General features: G+C 50.2%; 1 protein-coding gene across 2 annotated transcripts in view; it reads right to left on the reverse strand.

The window, feature by feature from the left end:
* RAB11FIP3 (RAB11 family interacting protein 3) overlaps nt 1-24,480 on the reverse strand; it is a gene marked incomplete at its 5' end in the record, with an annotated part of 78,364 nt that overhangs the window by 22,724 nt on the left and 31,160 nt on the right. For both annotated transcript variants that reach the window (XM_082856427.1, XM_082856426.1), the window contains 2 exons: nt 8,335-8,429; nt 16,248-16,341. In XM_082856427.1, the coding sequence (XP_082712553.1) occupies nt 8,335-8,429; nt 16,248-16,341 (189 nt within the window). The remainder of the gene's footprint in view (nt 1-8,334; nt 8,430-16,247; nt 16,342-24,480) is intronic.

A 24,480-nucleotide genomic window follows, 5' to 3' on the forward strand; every position in this document is an offset into this window, starting at 1 on the left:
CCGGGGCCCGGGAAAGGACCCCGTGGAGGGGGAGCTTGCACATGGGAGATGTCCCTCCTGTACTTCTAAGCAGAAACAGTAGGTTACAAAACACTTCAGTATTTTCAAAAATGAAAAATAGGCACATGTTCAAGAGCAGAAAAAAATGACTGGAGGGATTTTTAAACTTAGTTATAGAAATATGCCTAAAATGGACACAAAGTATCCCAACATCACAGGATACATGCCAGCACAGCCCGTTTTGTGGCTTTCCAGCACTGGAATGAATTCTACCCCAGGAACTAATGTTCAATAGTGTAAGACTATGCCTTTTAAAAAGTCCCCATCAATATCTGCTCTGTATGTGCAACCTATTGCTTTGAAATTCAATTATGTGGTCTAACCTCAAAATACGAATTCATCAATTATTTGACCAATTATGTTTTCTGGTTAAATGTCTACTTTCCCGGACTTCCCTGGTGGCGCAGTGGTTAAGAATCCGCCTGCCAATGCAAGGGACGCAGGTTCGATCCCTGGTCCGGGAAGATCCCACATGCCACAGAGCAGCTAAGCCCATGTGCCACAACTACTGAGCCTGCGTTCTAGAGCCCATGGGCCACAGCTACTGAGGCCACATGCCACAACTACTGAAGCCCGTGCGCCTAGAGCCCTCCTGTGCTCTGCAACAAAGAGAAGCCACCTCAATGAAAAGCCCGCACACTGCAAAGAGGAGTATAGCCCCTGCTCTCTGCAACTAGAGAAAGCCCGCGTGCAGCAACAAAGACCCAACACAGCCAAAAAAAACCTAATTAATTAATTAATTTTAAAAAGGTCTACTTTCCCACTAAACACATCTTTGTTTTTTTACTCTTGTGGACCCAGTACCGAGCACAGGGCTGGGCGTACAGCAGACAGTAGATATTTGTGGATTGTCCAAATGAACTTAAAACTGAAGAACCATTAAACAGGCCATTTTCAATGTACAATCTCAGCTTTAACTGAAGTGCAACTTCATTGGTTAGGAGAAGTAGCCATCCTTTCATGCTCGAAAGAGTCTGAGGTTAACAATTTGCAAACAAGTAAGAATTCAGAGAAGCAACTGGAGACGGTGCACTTTGTCCTCGGGCTCTGGTGTCACAAGATGGGGGGGGGCAGGCTAGAGGGTCCCTGACGGCTGTCTCCGCACCTGCGCCCGATGGAGACCCAGGGCCCATCCTCGGTCTGCCGTCCAGCAGCCGTGTGATTCCAGCCCGGGCTCTCGAGCATCCGAGCTGTGCTGCCTCATTTGTAGATCAGGGGCTGCAATGCTGATCTCAAGAGGTCGTAACCACTCAAGACTTAGAGATCACACAGGCGGGTGCGAGAACAGAGCCTGAAAGCCGGGGGCTCACGTGTCATAGGTGGTGCAACCCCTGCCTCCTGCACATAGGACAGAATGAAGCAGGGAAGGCACCCGAGGACCTACTGCACGCATTCCATGCCGCTCCTTATTTCCAAGGGAAAACCTGATATTCCTTGGAATCTCAGGCAACTAAGTCATTCACAAAGAGCGTTCATTTCAAAATCTGAAATCAGGAAATCCCTTCAAGAGGCCTCCACTCTCCTTCTCCTCACCACCAAGCAGGTGGCTCTGGGCTCAGCCTGCAGGTAGGGACACTGTCCGAGCCAGGCAGGCTCCACCATGTGAGAGGCTGGGCCCGCTGCTCCTGGGCTGAGGGACAGTTGCCCGGAGCCCTCCCCTCCCCTCTGTTCGCCCTCGACCCGGAAGCAGGCGGGTCTCGGACTTGGACTGGGGGCCTCAGAGATGGCTTCCTGTAGGGGACAGAACGTGAACCTTGAGGTCAGCGTTTAGACAGCCAACCACCACCACTTCCAGCAGAGGCTCCTCTGGCCAGTGTGGCCCCAGGTCCTCGCAGGCAGCGGGGTGCGCAGAAGCGCCGGCCAGCTCGGTGCCGGGGGAGGCCCGGAGCTCAGGCCTGTTGACCTCACCCGCAGTCATGCTGCTGAGGCCGGGATGCAGCCGGAACCCTCCCTGGGGCCTGGAGGACGGTTCAGGGTGGAAGTAATTCCTCACAATGCAAGACGAGGCAGATGCCATGCAAACCCGACTGCGCCCACACCTCGCAAGCAGACATGCTCACCTTCCATCTTCATTCCTAAAGCAAGCCCGGCCCCGGGGCACACAGAGCAGCCCCAGGGGCAGGAGGCCCAGAGGCTCCAAGAGGACCCCAGGGCAAGGCCCAGGGAGGGCCAAGGGGACCGGGAGGACGGGGCCAGCTCGTTTCACAGACACTACCCACCTGCTCACCCCCTGAAGTCCAGGCTGTCCTGAATAAATTTCAGCAAGCCAGATAGTTTTCTAGGGCAGGCGGGCGAACACCTGCCTTTTAAGAGGGCAGAAAACTGTCTGTGAGCGTGGTCCACTGGAGGAACACTGAGGGCTCAGAGAGGCACCCCAGCAGCCCCCATGTGCCGCCAGACAGGACCTCGCTTTGCCAGCCCACCGTCTATGCCGCCAGCTTAAAAATGATTACAAATTACACGTTAGGATAAGCTCATGTGGAAATCAAAGTGCACATTAGAAAGCTTGGCTGTGTTTCCTCACCGGTTAACAAACGCTGGGCCAGCGGGTGGGCAAGGAAGCCCATGCTCACGGCCATCAGTGAGGGGCTCGAGGGCGCCCAGGCCTGCCTGGGGCCCTCGCTGTCTGGTCATGGTCCCTCCAAGGGGAACAAGCTGCCGGGCAGACCGTGGCCGGTGTCCAGCCTCCTCTTACCCTTAGATGCCAGCCTGGCCAGGGCCTGGCTCCTCACACCAGCTCCAGGAAGGGCGCGCTCGTGGAGACAGCCTTTCCATGGAATTGGAGCGCTGGGGACTCTGTCCAGACCGGTCATCAGCTTCCAGCGGCCTTCTATTTGCTCATCGTGCTGAGGTTCTGCAAAACCTGTGTGTCCACCTGAAGGTACATCACTGTCTCGGAAGGAGTTTAACCCACTCCCAGATATGCTCCATTAAACCTGCTGCTCTAGCTGGCAAGGGGGGCAAAGTTCAGGAAGTGCTTGCTGGGTTTTTCACAGTCAGATCTCCAAACAGAGTGGCTTTTGTTCTTGATTTTCTAACCTTTCTGATAAGAGTCTGAACAAAAGACCTATTTCTCCAACATCTTATTAAGGCCAAGAGTTGGAGGAGAAGGGAGGGCCAGAGAAGGCACAGCAGAGACCATGCTTATCGTTCCGCTGGCGCCTGCTCTCTGCGACTTTCCCATCGCCCCTCTAGAAGTTCTGACACGCACTCGTCCCCACGGGCAGCAGGTCCTCTGCCAGTCCACCCTCCACCTCGCTCAGACTCTCGGACCCGGAACCTTCTTCTCATTCCCAGAACGTCAGCGACAACCCTCATTCACCGCCCCGCACTTCCCCCTTCTCAGAATCACCACTTTCTCCTGGGGAATTCCCTGGATGTCCAGTAGTTAGGACTACGTGCTTTCACTGCCGAGGGCCCAGGTTCAATCCCTAGTCAGGGAACTAAGATCCCACAAGACATGTGTTGAGCCCAAAAAAATTTTTTAAAAATGAAAAAAATAAAAACTTTCTCCTAGGAGCTCTCCTACAAGCTGGGGCCAAAGGGATGCTCAGTCAAACACCGGAAGTCACGGGTCCCCCAAAGCGTCCCCAGCAGGAAAGGACTCGGGAGCAGCAGTCCACCAAGTGCTACTGCATAGTGCACCCTGACCAGCACCGCTGTGTGCCCAGCCAGAAAATGTTCAACAAAAGGCTTATTTATCTCTGAAGATCGCCAGCAGAGGGTCTCCAGATGTGGTATTGGATATAATACACATAATCTTCACTCATATCGTTATGGTACTTATTGGGATTACATGATTCAAAAGATTTTTAAAAAACAGCTTTCTACAAGTTTCTAAGCACCTAATTCCACTCCCCTCAAAATTACAACTAAAAACCTTGAAAAGGGGGCTTCCCTGGTGGTACAGTGGTTAAGAATCTGCCTGCCAATGCAGGGGACACGGGTTCAAGCCCTGGTCCGGGAAGCAACTAAGCCCGCGGAGCAACTAAGCCGTGTGCCACAACTACTGAGCCCGCGTGCCTAGAGCCCATGCTCCACAAGAGAAGCCATCGCAATGAGAAGCCCGTGCACTACAACGAACAGTAGCCCCTGCTTGCTGCAACTAGAGAAAGCCCGCACGCAGCAACGAAGACCCAACACAGCCAAAAATAATAAATAAAAATAAATACATTTATAATAAATAAATAAAATAAAAACCTTGAAAAGCATAAAAACACACGGAGGAACTTCTAAGGCCCAACACTGTATGATTCTAACCAGCTCTACGACATTCTGAAAAAGCAAAACAATGGAGACAGTAAAAGATCAGAGGTTGCCAGGTGCTAGTGGGAGGAAGTGACGAATCTGGGGAGCAAAGAGGATTTTTAGGGCAGCGAAACTGCAATGATAGATACATGTCATGAATTTATCAAAACCCACAGATAGTACACCACCAAGAGTGAACCCTAATGTAAACCATGGCCTTCAGTTAGTTACAATGTATCGACATTGGTTCACCCTTTATAACAAATGGAAGATGTTCACTGCCGGGAAACTGTGTATGTGTGTGGGGTGTAATGGGAACTTTCTGTACCGTCTGCTCCATTTTCTGTGGAGCAGAAAACCTAAAACTGCTAAAATGTAAAGTGTGTTAATTCTTTTAAAGCAACCAAAAAACTTAAAAAGAAATATTCCCTCCTTGTTGAAAAAAAAATTAAGATCTAAAAACCTGAGAAGCATTCCTGCTGCATACTCTGAAACGTCAGGTTCCCACCCACGTCCTTGCAAGGTGACAAGCGCGAGGTGGGGGATGGCACACCTGAGAGTTGAGGCACCATAAAGGTGGGAGGGCGGGCTTCCCTGTTGGCACAGTGGTTGAGAGTCCGCCTGCCGATGCAGGGGACACAGGTTCGTGCCCCGGTCCGGGAAGATCCCACATGCCGTGGAGCGGCTGGGCCCATGAGCCATGGCCACTGAGCCTGCGCGTCTGGAGCCTGTGCTCCGCAACAGGAGAGGCCACAACAGTGAGAGGCCCACGTACCACCAAAAAAAAAAAAAAAAAAAAAAGTGGGAGGGCCACACTTGTGGGATGCCAGGGGGGTCCACCCTGCAGAGGACAGGAGCCAGCGATCGGACAGCACCCCAAGCCTGCTCCGCCCAGGCTTCAGGAGGCAGCCCCAGCGTCAGTGGGCCTCACCCTTTTGGGGTTTTTTTCTTTTGTTTTTTTTTTTGCGGTATGCGGGCCTCTCACTGTTGTGGCCTCTCCCGTTGCGGAGCACAGGCTCCGGACACGCAGGCTCAGCGGCCATGGCTCACGGGCCCAGCCGCTCCACGGCATGTGGGATCTCCCTGGACCGGGGCACGAACCCGTGTCCCCTGCAACGACAGGCGGACTCTCAACCACTGCGCCACCAGGGAAGCCCGGGCCTCACCCTTTTGGATCAAATGTGTTGACGCCTTTTACTATCCTGAGTAACAAAACTCATTGTATTAGTTCCCTGGGGCTGCCAATTTCTTTTTTCTTTTTTAAATTTAATTTAATTTAAATTTCGGTGGGGTTTTTTTTGGCTGCATTGGGTCTTCGTTGCTGCGCTTGGGCTTTCTCTAGCTGTGGTGAGCGGGGACTACTATTTGTTGTGGTGCACTGGCTTCTAATTGCAGTGGCTTCTCTTGTTGTGGAGCATGGCTTCTGGGCACTCAGCCTTCAGCAGTTGCAGCACGCAGGCCCTAGAGTGCGCAGGCTTTAGTAGCTGTGGCACGTGGGCTCAGTAGTTGTGGCTCGTGGGCTTAGTTGCTCCGTGGCATGTGGGATCTTCCCAGACCAGGGATCGAACCTGTGTCCCCTGCATTGGCAGGTGGATTCTTAACCATTGCACCACCAGGGAAGTCCCAGGGCTGCCAATTTCTAACTACCATAAACTGGTGGCTTAAGACAACAGGAATATATTCTCAGAGACCTGGAGGCCAGAAGTTGGAAATCAAGGTGTCAGCAGGGCTGAATTCTTCCTGAGGCTCCAGAGGAGGACCTTTCCTGCCTCGTCCAGCTCCTGGTGGCTAGGGGATGTCTCGGCTGGCAGCCATGTTCCTCCAGCTCTGCCCACGTCTTCATACCGCCTTCTCCCCTGTGCGTCATCTCCCTTTCTCTTCAAAGGACATTGGTCATTGGATTCAGGGCCCACTCTACCCAGCACGATCCCATCTTGAGATCCTTAACTTAACGAGATCTGCAAAGACCCTTTCTCCAAATGAGGTCACATTCACGGGTTCCGATGTACCTTCTGGGGAGTACCATTCAACCCACGACACCCACATACACATCAAATACAAAGAATCAGTATAACGCCCTCACGGAAATACGAGACAAGAACAAAACGGACGACATTGATGGTAAAGTGTGTGCTGGTGTGTCAACAGGCAGGAGAGATCCGCTGCTGGCCGACCACTAAGTGAGGAGACGGGGTTCTCTAGACACTCTGAACAAGAAAAGCAGGCTCTCCCCTGACCTAGCTGCACTTCTGGAAAGTTCAAGGTGTGTCATTCTACACATAGCCTTCCATGCCTCGCCATCCCACAGTCTCGGGGTCTGGCAGCTGACTTGACAGCTGACACGTCAGGGTCCTGCACACCCTCAGCCCTGCCCGGCCATACCATGCCTCACAGCCAGCACACGTCCCAGCTGGGCACTTAGCCTCCATGTACCAGGACTGGGCCTGGCACCACCAGGTCACACAAAGAATGAACACACCAGCTGTTGCTGAATGGGGGACGCAAGGTGGGGTTGTCCCTGCCCTCAGGGGCTCAGGCCCAGGTGGGACTCTAGGACAAAGCTGTGAGGGGTGAATGCTCCCAGGTGGCTTGGAGGCCTGTGCTGGCAGAAGTGAGAGACAGTCAGGAAGTGAACCTGTGTCATCTGAGGGGTGACTAATACCTGGGCAGTTTCTCAGAGCAGGGAACAAGCTACAGAGACACAGAAGAGGGCAGTGGGATCCTGTGGGGTGTTATCATTCACAGGGACTCTCAGAAGCTCTTCATTTCACAAAGGAGCCCGTGCTCTGGCCTTGCTTGGCAGTCTGGCAGAAGGGGATAGCAATGTCACAGGAGAGCCTGCCCCTCTGCTGACAACAGGCCACCAGCCCCGGGTGCACAGCACGGAGAGCAGACGCCCGCCAACCACAGTGTCCCCACCAGTGTCAGAATGAGCCCTGCCTGCCTGCCCTTCATGCCATTCCCCACAGAAATGTGGGGATGACCAAGAGGCACATGAAAAGATGCTCAACATCATTAATTATTAGAGAAATGCAAATCAAAACTACAATGAGGTATCACCTCACACCGGTCAGAATGGCCATCATCAAAAAAATCTACAAACAATAAATACTGGAAAGGGTGTGCCGAAAAGGGAACCCTCCTGCACTGTTGAATGTAAATTGATACAACCACTATGGAAAACAGTATGGAAGTTCCTTAAAAAACTAAAAATAGAGCTACCATATGACCCAGCAATCCCACTACTGGGCATATACCTGAGAAAACCATAATTCAAAAAGAGACATGTACCACAATGTTCACTGCAGCGTTATTTACAATAGCCAGGACATGGAACCAACCTAAATGTCCATCGACAGATGAATGGATAAAGAAAATGTGGCACATATGTACAATGGAATATTACTCAGCCATAAAAAGAAATGAAATTGAGTTATTTGTAGTGAGGTGGATGGACCTAGATCCTGTCATACAGAGTGAAGTTAAGTCAGAAAGAGAAAAACAAATACCATATGCTAACGCATATATATGGAATCTAAAAAAAAAAAAAAAAAAAAAAAAAAAAAGGTACTGATGAACCTAGTTGCAGGGCAGGAATAAAGACGTAGACACAGAGAATGGACTTGAGGACATGGGGTGGGAGGGGGAAGCTGGGGCAAAGTGAGAGTAGCATCGACTTATATACACTACCGAATGTAAAATAGATAGCTAGTGGGAAGCAGCAGCATAGCACAGGGGGATCAGCTCGGTGCTTTGCGATGACCTAGAAGGGTGGGATAGGGAGGGGTGGGAGGGAGGCTCATGAGGGAGGAGATATGGGGACATATGTATGCATATGGCTGATTCACTTTGTTGTACAACAGAAACTAACACAGTATTGTGAAGCAATTATACTCCAGTAAAGATCTATTAAAAAAAAAACAAACAGCCATGGGGACCAATGAGTGAAGCAGGATTTAGGGTACATGAGGAAGAAAGGGTGTATCTGTCAGATGCCCGCTCAGCTCTCCCGGGAAGACCACTTGCCTCAAAGGTAACGAAGTCATCGAACTCCTCGGGGCAGGCTGGCGGCTCCTCGTCGGGGGCAGGCGTGACACTGCAGAGCTGGCCATCGGGATCTGCTAGAGAAAGAAGACCCGGCTCAGCAGGTGGCCCAGAGTATCCCCAGAGAGGTCAAGGGGGAAGGTGCGTGCGTGGTGGACTTGAGCAGGACCTGGACTGGCCATGAGAAACCCCGGGGGAAGGAGGCAAGCAGTGCAGCCCCCGGGGAAACAAGGCTTTGGGCCAGACTCCACGTTTTATTTATTTTGGCCATGCCACGCGTCTTGCGGGATCTTAGTTCCCCAACTGGGGACTGAACCCAGGCTCTTGGCAGTGAAAGTGTGGAGTTCTAATCACTGGACCGCCAGGGAAGTCCCAGACTCCACGTTTTAAAGAATCTGTCTTGTCTGGGGAGGTGTCAGTGTGATAACATCTGTCCAAGGTGCTGGACCCATGGCAGCTTTTATTTTCTCCCTTTTTACTTAACTTTACCTTCTACAACACATTTTATTTTATAAAAATAATAAGTTTGAAGGAAATGCTATCGTTTCATGCTGGATAACGCTGACGTCAGCACCACAGACCCCACTTCTCAGACACGAGCCCACAGCAGTGGCCCTTCTGCAGAAAAAGCTCTGCTCCCACAGCCTCTAGGCAATGTCAGGGCACAGCCCGTCCCAAAGAGCATGCAAGACGCCTATGTTTCCTGAAGCTGCTTCATTACTGTGATATCATAAGAAATATTTATTTGGTCTTTGTCTCCATTGGTTCCTGGCACAGAGCTCCTAAAACCCCGGGGATTTCCTGAGTAAAGAGGTGAAATGAGCATCTTTTATTCATAACAAGCCCCTTTCAGCCTCACCTGGGTTCACACCAGTGAAGTGACTCTCAGAGGATGGGGGCTGGTTGCCAGGGAACTTTCAGCCCCACTCCTGACCTCTGACCTCCCGGGATGGGGAAGAGCTGGAGATGCAGCTGATCTCCAACAGCCAGGGATTAAACAGTCCTGCCCGTGTAATGGAGCCTCCACACAAACCCCAAATGAAGGGGTTCGGGGAGCTTCCGGGTTGGGAACACACTCAGATACCAGGAGGGTGGCACATCCCAAACTCCATGGGGACAGAAACCTCTCCATGCCAGACCCTGCCCCATATACCTCTTCACCTGGCTGTTCATTTGTAACCTTCATAATATCCTTTATAATGAACTGGTAACAGTCAGTAAAGCGCTTCCCTGGGTTCTATGAGCCATTCTAGCAAAGTATCAAACCTGCGGAGGAAGTTGGAACTCTCGATTTGCAGTCAAGTCAGACAGGAGGGAGGGTGACCTGGGCACCTGGGCAGTTGGTGTCCCAGGTGGTATCCACAGAGCACAGAGGACTGCGTGGTGAGGAAAATCCACAACACAGATCACAGCAGTGACTACTCACACACATCAGTTCCTTGTTGAGTGTGTTTCACGTGACCTAACAAAACATCAGTCACTTATTCGTATGGAGTAGAGGCCTTTGAGGGCCAAGTGGACCAGCAAGCCTCCTGATGCTCCTGGGAAAAGGACTCTGAAGGGTCAGCACTGGCCTCCTTGGCCAGAGGACGCTCTTCTCTGGCATCTGGACACCACGCCCACAGGGCTCTGAGGCTTGGAGTCACAGGACAGCCTGGGGAGGGGGATGGACGCTGCCGGACCCCTCAGTGGCAGGACACGTGGCTATGTACTGTTTTTGAAGAGCTCTCAATTTGAACAGAATAATCATGCTTCCCCTCGACAATCAAGCAGATTCAAACGTTTACACGTTCAGTAACTGTGAGATGCTGCTCCAAATTCAAGACTGCAAAAGCCCTTTGGCTGCTTCCGTCTTAAGAATCACAGGTACTTTTGCTGCAGTTGCTTTGTACCATTTTCCCCAGGGGAGTGTAGCTCAGACGGTGGCTGGAGTGAAGGAGCCTCAGAGCGTGACAGGCTGGACCTGGACCCCGCGCTCGCTGCCCACCATGCCAGCCCACAGCCCTGCAGCCCCTCATTGGAGGCCTGGTCTTTGGTGCAGGTGAACTATGGCAGAACCACAGGGAGAGGGTGACTACGGATGGAAGACTTTGGCGTCTGGGGCAGGGGAGGGAGAGGACCACTTACCCCAGCGCAAAGCTGTAAAACACTAGGCTGACTCTGCCTATCTTTCCACTTTCAAATGTTAAGTCTTGCTTGCACTTCCAAAAACTGAAACAGAGAATTCAAAACTTTCAGAAAGCAGCCAATCATCTTAGCCATGGTGGACATGTGCTCAGATTCCAGGGGTGGGTCCTGCCCCATGCAGTGGAGGCACATGTGAACGCAGCTCGCATTTCTACAATCTCGATGGGAACTAAATATGGTTCTTCTATCAGTTTTCTCAATTAAGTATCAGTTTTTACTGTTTATTTATCTTGTTCTTCCAGAGCCTGGGGGTGGGGGATGAGCCAGAGCAATGGCCCATTTGTAACAACCCGGCTTGATTTCATTCTATTCCTGAAACAAGGCCTGTGGCGAGGACAGCAGACTCCTGCGTTCCTCTGCAAAACTGGGTCAGTACACGGAGTCAGCGCTCCACTCCTGGACGCAGAACGGAAGCCTGACAGACGCGACAGGCCGACCATGGCCATGGCAGGGGTGCCGGCAGGAAGACCTTGAGGTGAGCTCTGGCTGAAAGCAGTTCAGGTGATCACGCTCCCATTCTCCCAAATGCTACGAGTTAACAATTTCAAAATCGTCTCTGACTTGTTTTTATTCTAATTTTATTTTCACTCTCCATTCCTAACAAAAGTTGAATGATGACATCAAATTACCAAAAAAATAAAGGAGAAGCAGGGGGATTTCCCTGGCAGTCCAGAGGTTAGGACTGCCAGGGCCTGGGTTCAATCCCTGGTTGGGGAACTGGGATCCCACAAGCAGCGAGGCCAAAAACAAAAAACAAAAAAAAGGAAAAGCAGGGCCCACAGCCCTGACCCTCCCAGCAGTTCACCCACTGTGCGGGGAGGGGCGTCCCAACCAGCACTGCCCACTCCAGAAGAGGCCGAGTCTCCTGAGGCATCCAAGCTGCCCAGCCCAGCCCCCCAGCCTTCCTGCAGCCCCAAATGTGCAGCGTGGCCCCAGGTCCCCTTCCCAGACACTCTCTGGGAGACCTGTGTGCCCCCAGCTTCACCATCCCCCGAGTCCCATCACCTCCCGGGGTTGTCCGGGCTGTCCTCCACTAGAAAGCCAGCTCCACCGGTGCTGTGTCCCCGAGCCTGGAATGGTCCTCTCGGCAAAGCTGACGGCCCTGATAGGTCTCAGCTGCCCGTTCCCACAGCTGCAGCCCCTTCATCCGCCTGATTCAAGCTCTCATCACAGCAGCCTCCCCTTAGCCTGCCCACCCGAGGACCCCACCCTATCTGCTGGCCAGGCTGGGCCCCTGACCAACCCTGCCCCCCACCCCCCACCCTCTCTGCTCCCTCCGGCACATACTTCAGGAGTGGGGTCTGCTCTGCATAGGCTAAACTGGGGCGGGGGACACCAGCTGCAGTGTGGCATCATGCTGAGACCGAGCCTCACCCTCCCACACCACCACGTGGGACGCTGCTGTTCCAGAATATTCGTGCCACTGAAGAATCAAAGCACCACTTCCTAGAGCATTCAGGCTAACTCTGGGACAGCCTAAGAAGCTTTTATTTTTAATTACAGTGGAAATGTTACCAAAAAAGAATGCAAAAATAATGAGACTCAGTGATGTGTGTGGGCCCCAGAGGCGGAACTTTCACCAAGTTGTCCTGACCTGGGGACTTCTCTGGTGGTCCAGTGGTTAACAATCAGTCTTGCAATGCAGGGGACGCTGATTCAATCCCTGGTTGGGAAACTAAGATTCCCACATGCCGTGGGGCAACTAAGCCCATGCGCCACAACTGGAGAGTAGCCTGCGTACCACAACGAAAGATCCTGTGTGCCACAAGAACCGACGCAGCCAAAAACATTAAAAAAAAAAAAAAAAAGTTGTCCTGACCTGGAGGCTCTAATTCAGGAGGAAGTGAGGACAGAGGGCCCCCCAGCTGCAGGGGGAAGGGCCCAGGCCAAGGCAAGGAGGGAGGAGGGGTGTGGCGAGCCCCATCTCAGCATCAGGTGGAAGGTTGACCACAAGGGACAAGCAGGACCCAGGAGACAAGACATTCTCAGACAACCATCTTCTCTCACCAGGCTGATAAATCTATGTACACGAAACTTTGAGACACGTGCAACCAGGGGACAGCCTCGGGGACAGCAGCTGGCACCCCTCCGGCTCAACAGATGGGGGTCACTCTGCTCCCACGCCGGGGCCTGACGGGCTGGTGGCTGGAGAGCTCTGATAGCACACTGGGTCGCGCCCACCTGGTCATGAGTTTTCCAGGGAGCACATTCTGACTCCTGAGGCCCAGGGTTGGGACCCCCTAGGTCACGACCCCCCAGGAATTCCTACAGCTGAGCTTGCTCTGTTTCTCGTCACCTGTGGGCCTATCAGAACAGAGCAGCCACTGCCCAGCAACAGAATCGGGGACGTGGGCTCAGAGAGGCTCAGAGAGGGCCTCAGAACCACACAGATAGCCCCGGCACCGTCTCTCGCTGGCCACTGTCCTGGGCTCCTTCCTGCCCACGCCCAGGGGCCTTGACCCTTCAGAGAAAGCCCAGTCTCGGCCCTGGCTGGAAGGTGCCCCGTGGTCACCCCAGGGAGTGGTCCACACCACTCCCCCCGAGGCCATGGGCTGAGGGTGGACAGCAGCATGCCTAGCCTGGCTCATGTCAGGCCAAGTGTCCCAGCAATTCCCATAAGCTCTTGAACTCTAGAATGTTCTGCTGACATCCCAGTAGAGCACTCAGGGACTTTAGCACCTTCTTCCCCGCAAAATGGCTTAGTCTCTGCTTACCTGAATATTCAATTTGTTTAATTACTGTGACCACATAAACACTGACCCCTCTGGCCAAGAGTATTCCAGAAGCACATTTTCCTCTTACTCCACGTCTTGTTTTTCCTGGCATGAGTGACTGCTTGCTGGTGTCCTGGGCTTGACCCCTATGCACCCACCACCCTCCCACCCCCAAGCCCTCGGGCAGAGCTGCGAAGCCTTCTCAATGACCCACCAGTCCTGGGGCCCTGGCTCCCATCACCGCCAACCTGTGGCCAACCCATCACATGGGGTGAAGGTGAAATGAAGCTGCTGAAGACAAAGACCCACGGAGCCACCTCCTCTGGGACATGTGACCTCCTTACTGACCCCCGGGACTGAGACCAGGCAGTCCAACGTGGCGTCTTCAGCCCCACTGGGTCCGGACACCCATGGACCCAGCGGGAAGCTCTCAAGCACACGTGGCACACGCGTGAAAACCAGTCACACGGCAGACCTCAAACTCCAGGCACAGCACAGAGATCCCATTCTCTGACTATCACACACATGATTAGGTTCAAATTATTGACAAGATCTTAAAATACATTTAGAAATTGTTTAAAATAATTGATGAGTCAAAGAAAAAAATCACACTGGTTTGTTAAAACTAAGAGAAAAAAGCCTACACCTAGAGTTTCCCAAAGGTTAACCGAGAAAGCTGTGGGCGGACAAGCCAGCCCCCACCTCCACCCGCGTCCTGGGCGTGCCTGCGGTGGCCCCGGTGACCTTCCCGAAGGCTTGGCTTGGGTGCCTGCTGTGGGGTGGTGAGCACACCATACCAGGAAGCACCAAGACACACTGGAGGTGGAGAAGCAAAAGGTTGCATGAAGCCACCAAAAAATTTTGTGCAAGGGATGAAGTTTTAAACAACTTTGTTTTAACCGCACACCTAACCTCCAAAAAATCACTGAAGGACTACAACCCACTGGTTACACAGATCCAGACACAGGCACGAAGCCTCCACCTGTAGACTCTCAGCCTGGAGCCCAGGGTTCACCTCACCCACCCCACCTCCTGTACGACCTCTGGGTGGTACTACCCAGCTCACCACACGGGCCTTGGGACTGCCCCCCACCTGGACCAGCCTCACGCCAGTCACGCCAGCTGGCCCCCAGAGAGGGCTGCCAGCCCGGAGCTGGCCCGTGAGGTCCTCCAGCCTGGCCCACCCACCACACTGAGGGCAGCTACACGGCCTCGGCATGTACCGTGCACACATGGGGTCCCCCGGCTGCGCGGGGCCTCAGACGGCGTGCATGCAGACTGACTGGGAGAAAGAGCCAGTGGGGACTTGGGGTTTAGGAAACCTTGCCCACGTGACACTGCTAGGCAATAACTATAGGGCGGGGACAGACAAGACAGGTGACACTACCAACAACTGCTGATAAGACCCAAGGGCATCCCTTGACCCAGCCCCATCAGGTAACTGATGGTCCTGCCCAGGTCTGCACGTCCTCCTTTTCCTCTGCCAAGAGCAGAAGGAGGGAAGAGCCTGCGACTGGGACCTCCCACCACCCTCACCCCAGCACGTGGCCACAGATGGGGAATGAGAAGGAAAGATCTATTCAGAGCTTCGGGATTTTATTTAAAAGGACAGCATATGGGCAACCGGTGAGAGTGTGAAACGTTCGCTCTGGCAGTTCTGTACGAAACTAAGCTCACAGCCAGCACGCAACCAGCCATCCCATCCCTGGCCACAGGCCCCAAAGCCATGACAACACTGTCCACACAAAGACTTGGACCTCAGCGTCACTAGAAGGTTCATTCATTGCGGGCCCAAACTGGAGACATATTACTGTCCATCACCTGGGGGGCGGACAAACTGCATAGGCATGCAGGCGAGCACAGCTCCACACGGGAAGAGTGCCCTGACACGCGGCAGCATGGGTGAGTCGCAAGCATCACACGCGGGCGAGCACAACACGGGAGTGTGGCCAATGGTTTATTTATGTGACGTCCACGAGAGGCAAGGCTAATCCATGCTGACAGAACCAGCCAAGGAGATGCCGGCAGAAGGGAGGGGATCACTGGAAGGCCGGCAGGGAGCTGTCTCCGGGGACAGTAAGGCTCTGGGCAGGGGTCTGCATCCCAGCAGGAGAACATCAACATTCACAGAAGGGCACACAAGATTTGTGCATTCACAAAAGGTAAACTTTGACTCAAAATAAGACTGCAAACAAATACTGAACTCTAATGAATCAGTAATGACTGATACACAGGACAAGGTGTTTGGGGGAGTGTACGGCAGTATACCTGTCTAAAGTGCATCCCATTTAAAAAAAAAAATGGATTGTTGGACAGATGTATGGGTGGATATATGATATATAATGACACAAATGCAGGAAGATGTTCCCTGCAGATTGTGGATGGCAAACACACGTGTGGGTGTGCATTGTGTAAGCCTTGCAATGTTTTTGTATGTTTGGAAGTTTTCATAAAAAAAAAACAGTTCTGGGGACTTTCCTGGTGGCACAGTAGATAAGACTCCATGCTCCCAATGCAGGGGGCCTGGGTTCGATCCCTGGTCAGGGAACTAGATCCCACATGCATGCCACAACTAAGGAGCCCCCGAGCCGCAACTAAGGAGCCCATGTGCTGCAACTAAGAAGCTGGCAAGTCACAACTAAAGGAGCCCTGGAGCTGCAACTAAGGAGCCGGGCTGCTGCAACTAAGACCCGGTGCAACCAAATAAATAAATATTAAAAAAAAAAAAAAAAATTCCTGGGAAAGGGGCAGTAGACTTCTAACATTACAAATAAGTAGCTGAGTCAGTGAATTCTGGAGGACAGTGCGTGAGGAGCAAAGTACGAGGTGGGAGAGAGGGCCTTCTGAAACCTGGGATGTTTCAGGGGCTCTAAGGAGGAGAAGGCTCAGCAAAAGGAGCCTGAGGAGTGAGGGTCACTAATCGGGGGGCGGGGGGCTGAGGGAGGGGGCTGAGGAAGGGGTGAGGCGACAGAAGCCCACGGTGGGGTGACTGACCTCCATTTCTGATCGCTGTGATCCCTCGGTAGAAGTCTTCGAAACTAATCACGCCGAGCCCACTGGGATCCAAGTACCTCGTTAAGTCCTTCACCTGCAATGGCCAAGTGAGAATGTTATCGGAGCCTTCACACTTTGGGTGGTGGGGGGGTCGTGCATGTGACATCTCACCACATTCAGAGAAGCAGGCGGCTTGCAAGGGGCAGTGCTGAAAGTAAGGGCCATTAGGTCCTCTGACTGGAGTGCCAGCAACAGCTCCAGCCAGGGCACAGGTGGCATCTGGGGAGATGCTGCCAACAGTGCCCAGAACCATGAACCACAAACCACAGAATAAGACCCTGCTCTCAAGCCAAAAGCCATGCTTCTTGAGTGTGCTGAAGTTTTAGGCATTACTGCAGTCAGGATCCAGGCGCTATGCACAGCACAGACCCGCCCATCCCGACAGGCACCCCAGCCGTGCAGAGGCCTTAGTAAAACTGACTCCAGCAAGTAGACCCTGGACATCAGAAATAATAAAGAGTAAGTGGGATAATACACACATGATGTTCCAGAGAATGAAACTCTCCAAAAAGAAGATAAGTTTCTGTTTGTAAGTATAAACTGGATTTCATCAAAATTTAATACTTTTGCTCTTTAAAAGACACCCTTAGACAACACTGTAGATCAACTATACTCCAATAAAAATTAATTAAAAAAAAAAGACACCATTAGTATAACTAAAAGACACAGACTGGGAGAAAATCTTTGCAAATCATATATCTCATAAAGGACTTGCATCCAGAATGTATAAAGCAATCTTAAAATTCAACAAGAAGACAAACACAATTCGTTTTAATGGGCAAAAGATTTAAACAGACATTTCATCAAACAACATAAATAAATAGCTGATAAGCACATGAAAAGATGGTCAAGATCCTGAGTCCTTAGGGAAATGCAAACTGAAACCATAAACGGCTGTAACGAAGACAACTGACAACAGCAAGTGTTGCCGAGGAAGTGGAGGCACAGGAACCTCCGACGCTGCCAGGAAGGGTGGGAAATGGTCTGGGAAATCTGGAAAACCAGGGCCAACCACACAACACAGAAACTCTACTCTTAGGGATCTTCGCAAGAGAAAGGAAAACGTGGGTCCAAACAAAGACGTGTATGCAAATGTTTACAGCAAGCGGCATTATTCAAAACAGCCAAAGAGCAGCAGCAATCCAGATGTCCACCAGCTGAGGAACGGATAAACAAGATGTGGTCCCTCCATACAAAGGACTACTCTTCAGCCACGAAAAGGAATGAAATACTGACACACATACAACATGAAAGAGCCTCAAAGACATTCTGCTAGATAAAAAGCTGGGCACAAAAGACTACAAATTATATCTTCTCACTTACAGAAAATTTTCAGAAAAGACAAACCTACAGAGCTCAGTGGTTTCCTGGGATTCTGGGGTAGAAGCAAGGGTTGACTGCAAACAGCACAAGGGATCTTTCTGGATCCCTTTACAACATCTAGAGATGTTGTAAAACTAGGCTGAGGTGAAGGGCATGACTCTATAAATTTTCTAAAATTCACAAACTGTACACTTTAAATGGATGAATTTTTTGGTATATATGTTATACTTCAACAAAACTCTCAAGAAACAAATGAATAGAAAGGTAAAAAGGATTCAAGGGAAACTGACAAATACTGAAGTAAGGCAAAGAAGATCTAATATATGGATATTAGAAGTCCCTCAGAAGAAAAATCAAAGCAAAGAACAAATATTAAAACTATACTTAAGGGACTTCCCTGGTGATCCAGTGGTTAAGAATCTGCCTTCCAATGCAGGGGACACAGGTTCAATCCCTGGTCGAGGAACTAAGATCCCACATGCCTCAGGGCAAGTAAGCCTGCGTGCCACAACTGTGGAGCCCACACACCACAACTACTGAGGCTGCACGCTCTGGAACCCATGCACCACAACTGGAGAAGCCCTCATGCTGCAATGAAGGTCCCGCATGCTGCAACAAAGATCCTGCATGCTGCAACTAAGACCCGACACAGCCAAATAAACTAATTAATTAGCCAAAGCAATCTTAAGAGAAAAAAACAGAGCTGGAGGAATCAGACTCCCTGACTGCAGACTATACTACAAAGTTACAGTAATCAAGACAATATGGTACTGGCACAAAAACAGAAATATAGATCAACGGAACAGGATAGAAAGCCCAGAGATAAACCCATACACCTATGGTCAACTAATCTATGACAAAGGAGGCAAGGATATACAATGGAGAAAAGACAGTCTCTTCAATAAGTGGTGCTGGGAAAACTGGACAGCTGCATGTAAAAGAATGAAATTAGAACATTCCCTAACACCATACACAAAAATAAACTCAAAACGGATTAAAGACTTAAACGTAAGACCAGACACTATAAAACTCTTAGAGGAAAACATAGGAAGAACACTTTTTGCCATAAATCACAGCAAGATCTTTTTTGACCCACCTCCTAGAGTAATGGAAATAAAAACAAAAATAAACAAATGGGACCTAATGAAACTTAAAAGCTTTTGCACAGCAAAGGAAACTACAAACAAGACGAAAGACAACCCTCAGAATGGGAGAAAATATTTGCAAATGAAGCAACAGACAAAGGATTAATCTCCAAAATATATAAACAGCTCATGCAGCTCAATATTGGAAAACAAACAATCCAATCAAAAAATGGGCCGAAGACCTAAATAGACATTTCTCCAAAGAAGACATACAGATGGCCAAGAGGCACATGAAAAGCTACTCAACATCACTAATTATTAGAGAAATGCAAATCAAAACTACAATGAGGTATCACCTCACACGGGTTAGAATGGGCATCATCAGAAAATCTGCAAACAACAAATGCTGGAGAGAGTGTGGAGAAAAGGGAACCCTCCTACGCTGTTGGTGGGAATGTAAATTGATACAGCCACTATGGAGAACAGTATGGAGGTTCCTTAAAAAACTAAAAATAGAATTACCCTAGGACCCAGCAATCCCACTACTGGGCATATACACAGAGAAAACCATAATTCAAAAAGACACATGCACTGCAATGTTCATGGCAGCACTATTTACAATAGCCAGGTCATGGAAGCAACATAAATGCCCATCGACAGACGAATGGATAAAGAAGATGTGGTAAATATAAACAATGGAATATTACTCAGCCATAAAAAGGAACGAAATTGGGTCATTTGTAGAGACGTGGATGGACCTAGAGACTGTCATACAGAGTGAAGTAAGTCAGAAAGAGAAAAACAAATATCGTATATTAATGCATATATGTGGAATCTAGAAAAATGGTACAGATAAACTGGTTTGCAAGGCAGAAACAGAGACACAGATGTAGAGAACAAACGTATGGCCACCAAGGGTGGGGGTGTGGGATGAATTGGGAGATTGGGATTGACATATATACACTAATATGTATAAAATAGATAGGTAATAAGAACCTGCTGTATAAAAAATAAATAAATAAAATTGAAAACTATACTTAAGAAAAATTCCCTAGAATAAAAAAAAGTTTTTAACTACATGTTTGTTTTCTTCCTTATTTTTTTCCTTGAGACTTTATCTTATTATTTTTTTAATTGAAGTACAGTTGACTTACCATGTTTCAGGGGTCAACTACCTATTGAGAGAATATATCACATCCCTAAGAATATCAACTCCCATCCCCAAAAGACCTCATACAAGACTTATTCTGGTGAATTTCTTAGACTTTAAAGGAAAAGAAAAAAATCCTTTGAATATGCAAAAATCAAGTGATTTATAGAAGAAAATTAAATGATCATTAACATTTCTGGCAGCAACACCAAGTAACAAGGGATATTCGAATTCCACCAGGCCATGTGTTGTTGAGGACTGGGATCCCCAACACAACTGAGAAAGGAGAAAAAGATATAAGACTGAAGATGCCAGGCAAATACTCTATAATCCTGATTTTGAATTTTAAGTACCACCATGAAGCATCACTCATGATGTACTAAAAACAAAACAATCACTTTCTATTCTGTCCACTTAGCAGTCAGCACCCCTCGCACCCAGGTGAAGGTATTTACATTCCAATTCCCATTAGAGGGAACCAGGACCCTTGGAGAAGTGCTAGGGAAAGTGCAGGCTGAGCCTGGACTATCTTGTCATCCCTGAGAGCAAAGATGCTGTGAAAGACTTTGTCAGGTCAACATCAAAGAACGCAGGAGCCAACACGAAAGTGAGCTGATCTGAGCACTGACTGGACACACCAAACTCGCCTCAACTCACAATGGAGTGACTGCAGTAAAAGTCACTGATCATCACTGGAGACACTAGGGAACCCACTTATTACTGTGAAAACTAACCCATAAAGGGAACGAATCAAGTGGTGGGCCTGCCTTCCCTACACAGGCATAATGGGGCCACAGTATATGAACGAGGGCAATAGCTCTGTACAGAGCATCCCAGCTACTAAGCGCAGCAGCGATGGGACCAGAACAGCAGGTCCTGCCCGCGATCCTTGGTGAGGTAACAACACGTCACACATCACACAATACGATGTTCAGTGCCCCCAAGGGCACAGAAGACACACCCAGACACCACGTGTCTCCTGATGGAACCGCGAGACACTGCCTGAATCCACCCGGAATCCAACTGCCAATTTACAGGAAATACAATGATCAACATGTGTTAACAATACTGAGGAATATAATCAACAAAACCCAGTCCGTGAGACCCTTGACAGAGACAGACAAGGGACCTGCTGTCTTTAAGGGAAAAAACGATGGAGAGGAACCTTTATTAAGAGACTCAGGGGCTTCCCTGGTAGCGCAGTGGTTGAGAGTCTGCCTGCCGATGCAGGGGACACGGGTTCGTGCCCCGGTCCGGGAAGATCCCACATGCCGCGGAGCGGCTGCGCCCGTGAGCCATGGCCGCTGAACCTGCGCGTCCAGAGCCTGTGCTCCACAACGGGAGAGGCCACAACAGTGAGAGGCCCGCGTACCACAAAAAAAAAAAAAAAAAAAAAAAAAGAGACTCAGGAGAGGGACGTCCCTGGTGGTGCAGTGGCTAAGAATCCACCTACCAACGCAGGAGACACCGGTTCGAGCCCTGGTCTAGGAAGACTCCATATCCCGCGGAGCAAATAAACCTGTGCGCCAAAACTACAGCCTGTGCTCTAGAGCCCGCGAGCCACAACTACTGAAGCTCCCAAGCCTCGAGCCTGTACTCCTCAACAAGAGAAGCCACCACGAGGAGAAGCCCACGCACTGCAATGAAGAGTAGCCCCCTCTCGCCGCAACTAGAGAAAGCCCACGCACAGCAACGAAGACCCAAAGCAGCCAAAAATAAACAAATTAAATTAATTAATAAAAAAAAGAGAGACTCAGGAGACACACATCAACCTACTACCATGCAGGGACTTTCTGGGTCTGGACTCAACTTTTTTTTTTTTTGCAGTACACGGGCCTCTCACTGCTGTGGCCTCTCCCGTTGCAGAGCACAGCCTCCGGACGTGCAGGCTCAGCGGCCATGGCTCACGGGCGCAGCCGCTCCGCGGCATGTGGGATCTTCCCGGACCGGGGCACGAACCCGTGTCCCCTGCATCGGCAGGCGGACCCTCAACCACTGCACCACCAGGGAAGCCCTGGACTCAAATTTTTTAAAGCTTTTAATCGTATTTATAAGATAACTAGAAGCTTGAATACTGACTGATGCAGGATACTGAACACTGATTATTTGATGATATTGAGGAACGGTGGTTAATTTTTATAGGTGTGACAATGATATTTTGGTAATTTTTCCAAGTGCATTGCTTTTTTTTTTTTCTTGGCCACGTCATGTGGCATGTGGGACCTTAGTTCCCCGACCGGGGATCAAACCCGTACCCCCTGCATTGGAAACATGGAGTCTTAACCACTGGACTGCCAGGGAAGTCCCAGCGCATTGCTTTTTTGATATATACTTATTGAAATATTTAGAGGGTAAGGCATATATGTGGTTACATGTACGTACCCAGCTGGCATGGCTGAGAAGTGTCAGGGCAGGGGGGCGCACACCAGGGAGGCATCACACAATTCTCTCTAGTTTTCTATAGGCTTGAACTTTCCATAGTGAAAATAAGAGAGAAAAGGAGAAAAAGACCAAAGAAGAGCAAGAAAGAAAGAGAGGAAAGATGGGGGGAGGAGAGGGAGCAAAGGAGGAGGCAGTCAGCCAGGGATAGGGCGGACCTTGGACCACAAAGGGCTGACGCATGGACAGGGCACACTCGGGGAGGGGTACAGGCAAACAGAGTGCTCAGCGGTGGAGAACCCACTCTGGCCAAGGCCCCCCACAAGCACTGTTCTGTGCTGGGCAGGCTGGTGGACGCTGCCACAGTTAGCCCTCTCCCCCATCTGTTGATGTGCGTGGACAGGGACCAGCTCAAGCCAACTGACCCACAGCTCAGGATTCTCTAGCCTTCCCCCATCCCAGGGCCCATGTGTTCCTGAGACACTGGGCTTGGAAGTCCATGCAGCAGCTGACTTCTTGAGACCATGGAGTCTGAATCCTCCCTCCTTATCTCACGAAGGCCCTCATTCCTAAAGCTCCTCGCTTGCTGGGGACCTGAAATCCGCAGCGGCCAATATGTCCTTAAGATTCCTAAGGGGACTTCCCTGGTGGCCCAGGGGTTAAGAATCCACCTGCCAATGCAGGGGACACGGGTTCGAGCGCTAGTCCGGGAAGATCCCACATGCCGCGGAGCAACTAAGCCCGTGTGCCACAACTATTGAGCCTGTGCTCTAGAGCCCGCAAGCCACAACTACTGAGGCCGAGTGCCACAACTACTGAAGCCTGCGCGCCTAGAGCCCATGCTCTGCAACCAGAAAAGCCACCGCAATGAGAAGCTCAAGCACTGCGTGGAAGAGTAGCCTCCGCTCGCCACAACTAGAGAAAGCCCATGCGCAGCAACGAAGACCCAACACAGCCAAAATTAAAAAAAAAAAAAAGTCCACTTTATTTTTCTTTATAATTTGGAGGATAAATCAATGTCCATGCAGCTGATGATTGGGGGATCGTTCTATTCTCTAAGCCCAAAGTACTCCATTCAGAGGCCTTCAGGAAAAACAACGAGCCTGGAAATTAAGAACCTGTCCTTTCTTGCAAAGAAGAGACAGAAAACCAAGCTCAGAGAAGTACACCCCCTCCAAGCCAGCTAACACCCGTCGGGCAGACAGACACAGGAGACCACAGAAACACCCCAGGAGAGAACCCCACTCTGCAACCAGCTGCAGGCAGATGGGCCCAGCTTCCACGCGGTTATTCTAACAAGAGAAATTTACTGGCAAATCATATTGTTTCTGCTACAGACGTGCAGACATAATCTACAGAAGCCAGAACAACTTCTCCAACCACAGCTAACTCCAGCCACAGAAGCCCCAGTCACAGAAATCATGGGAAAGCACAGCCCTTCACAAGGAGAGCGACCCTCCTTCCTGCACCTGCTCCTTACCACTGTCCTTGAATTGTAACATTTTCAAAACAGCTTGTCTTTTATCAGAAGCACCTCAACCTAACTAACATTTACAGAACACTCCAGCCTATATAAGTAGAATCCTGACAAGTGTACATGGAATATTTATCAAGACAGTCTATATACTGGGCCATAGAACAAGTTTCAAAAGACTCAGGTCTCAAGTCAACACCATTAACCATTAGGGAATGTAAATCCCCACTGTAGTGAGGTGCATGTGTATCTGAGTGGCCAGAATGTAAGACTGGCCACACCACACACACCAAGTGTTTGGAGGATGAGCATTGGAATTCTCCTACACGCTGTTGCCAACTGGAAAATTCCACAACCACTTTGGGAAACTGTCTGGAAATTCCTAAGAAGGTTAGTCTTATTCCTACCACACAATCACACAAAAGAAGTCATTTCACTTCTAGGTGTTACTCAAGAGAATGAAAGCAGACGTCCAAAGCAAGACTTGTAGACAAAGGATAACAGAAGCCTGATTTGTAATGGCCAAAAAAATGGAGACAACCCAAATGTCCATCCACACAAGAATGTATAAAATGTGGTATTCCATGGGGGGAAAAAATAAGCAGCAGCAGCCATGGTGACAAGAAGCAAAATGCTCTAGGGCCTCCTATAGCAATTCATAAACTTCACACCGACGTGCGGGTGGGCAGGCGGGGGCAGGAGAGAAGCTGATGGTAGGTCATCCCGAATGTCCACAACGAGGCCTGCAGCTCGCCCACCTAA

The sequence above is a fragment of the Leucopleurus acutus genome, assembly GCF_964270905.1.
Source record: "Leucopleurus acutus genome assembly, chromosome: 16".
NCBI classification, from domain to species: domain Eukaryota; kingdom Metazoa; phylum Chordata; class Mammalia; order Artiodactyla; family Delphinidae; genus Leucopleurus; species Leucopleurus acutus.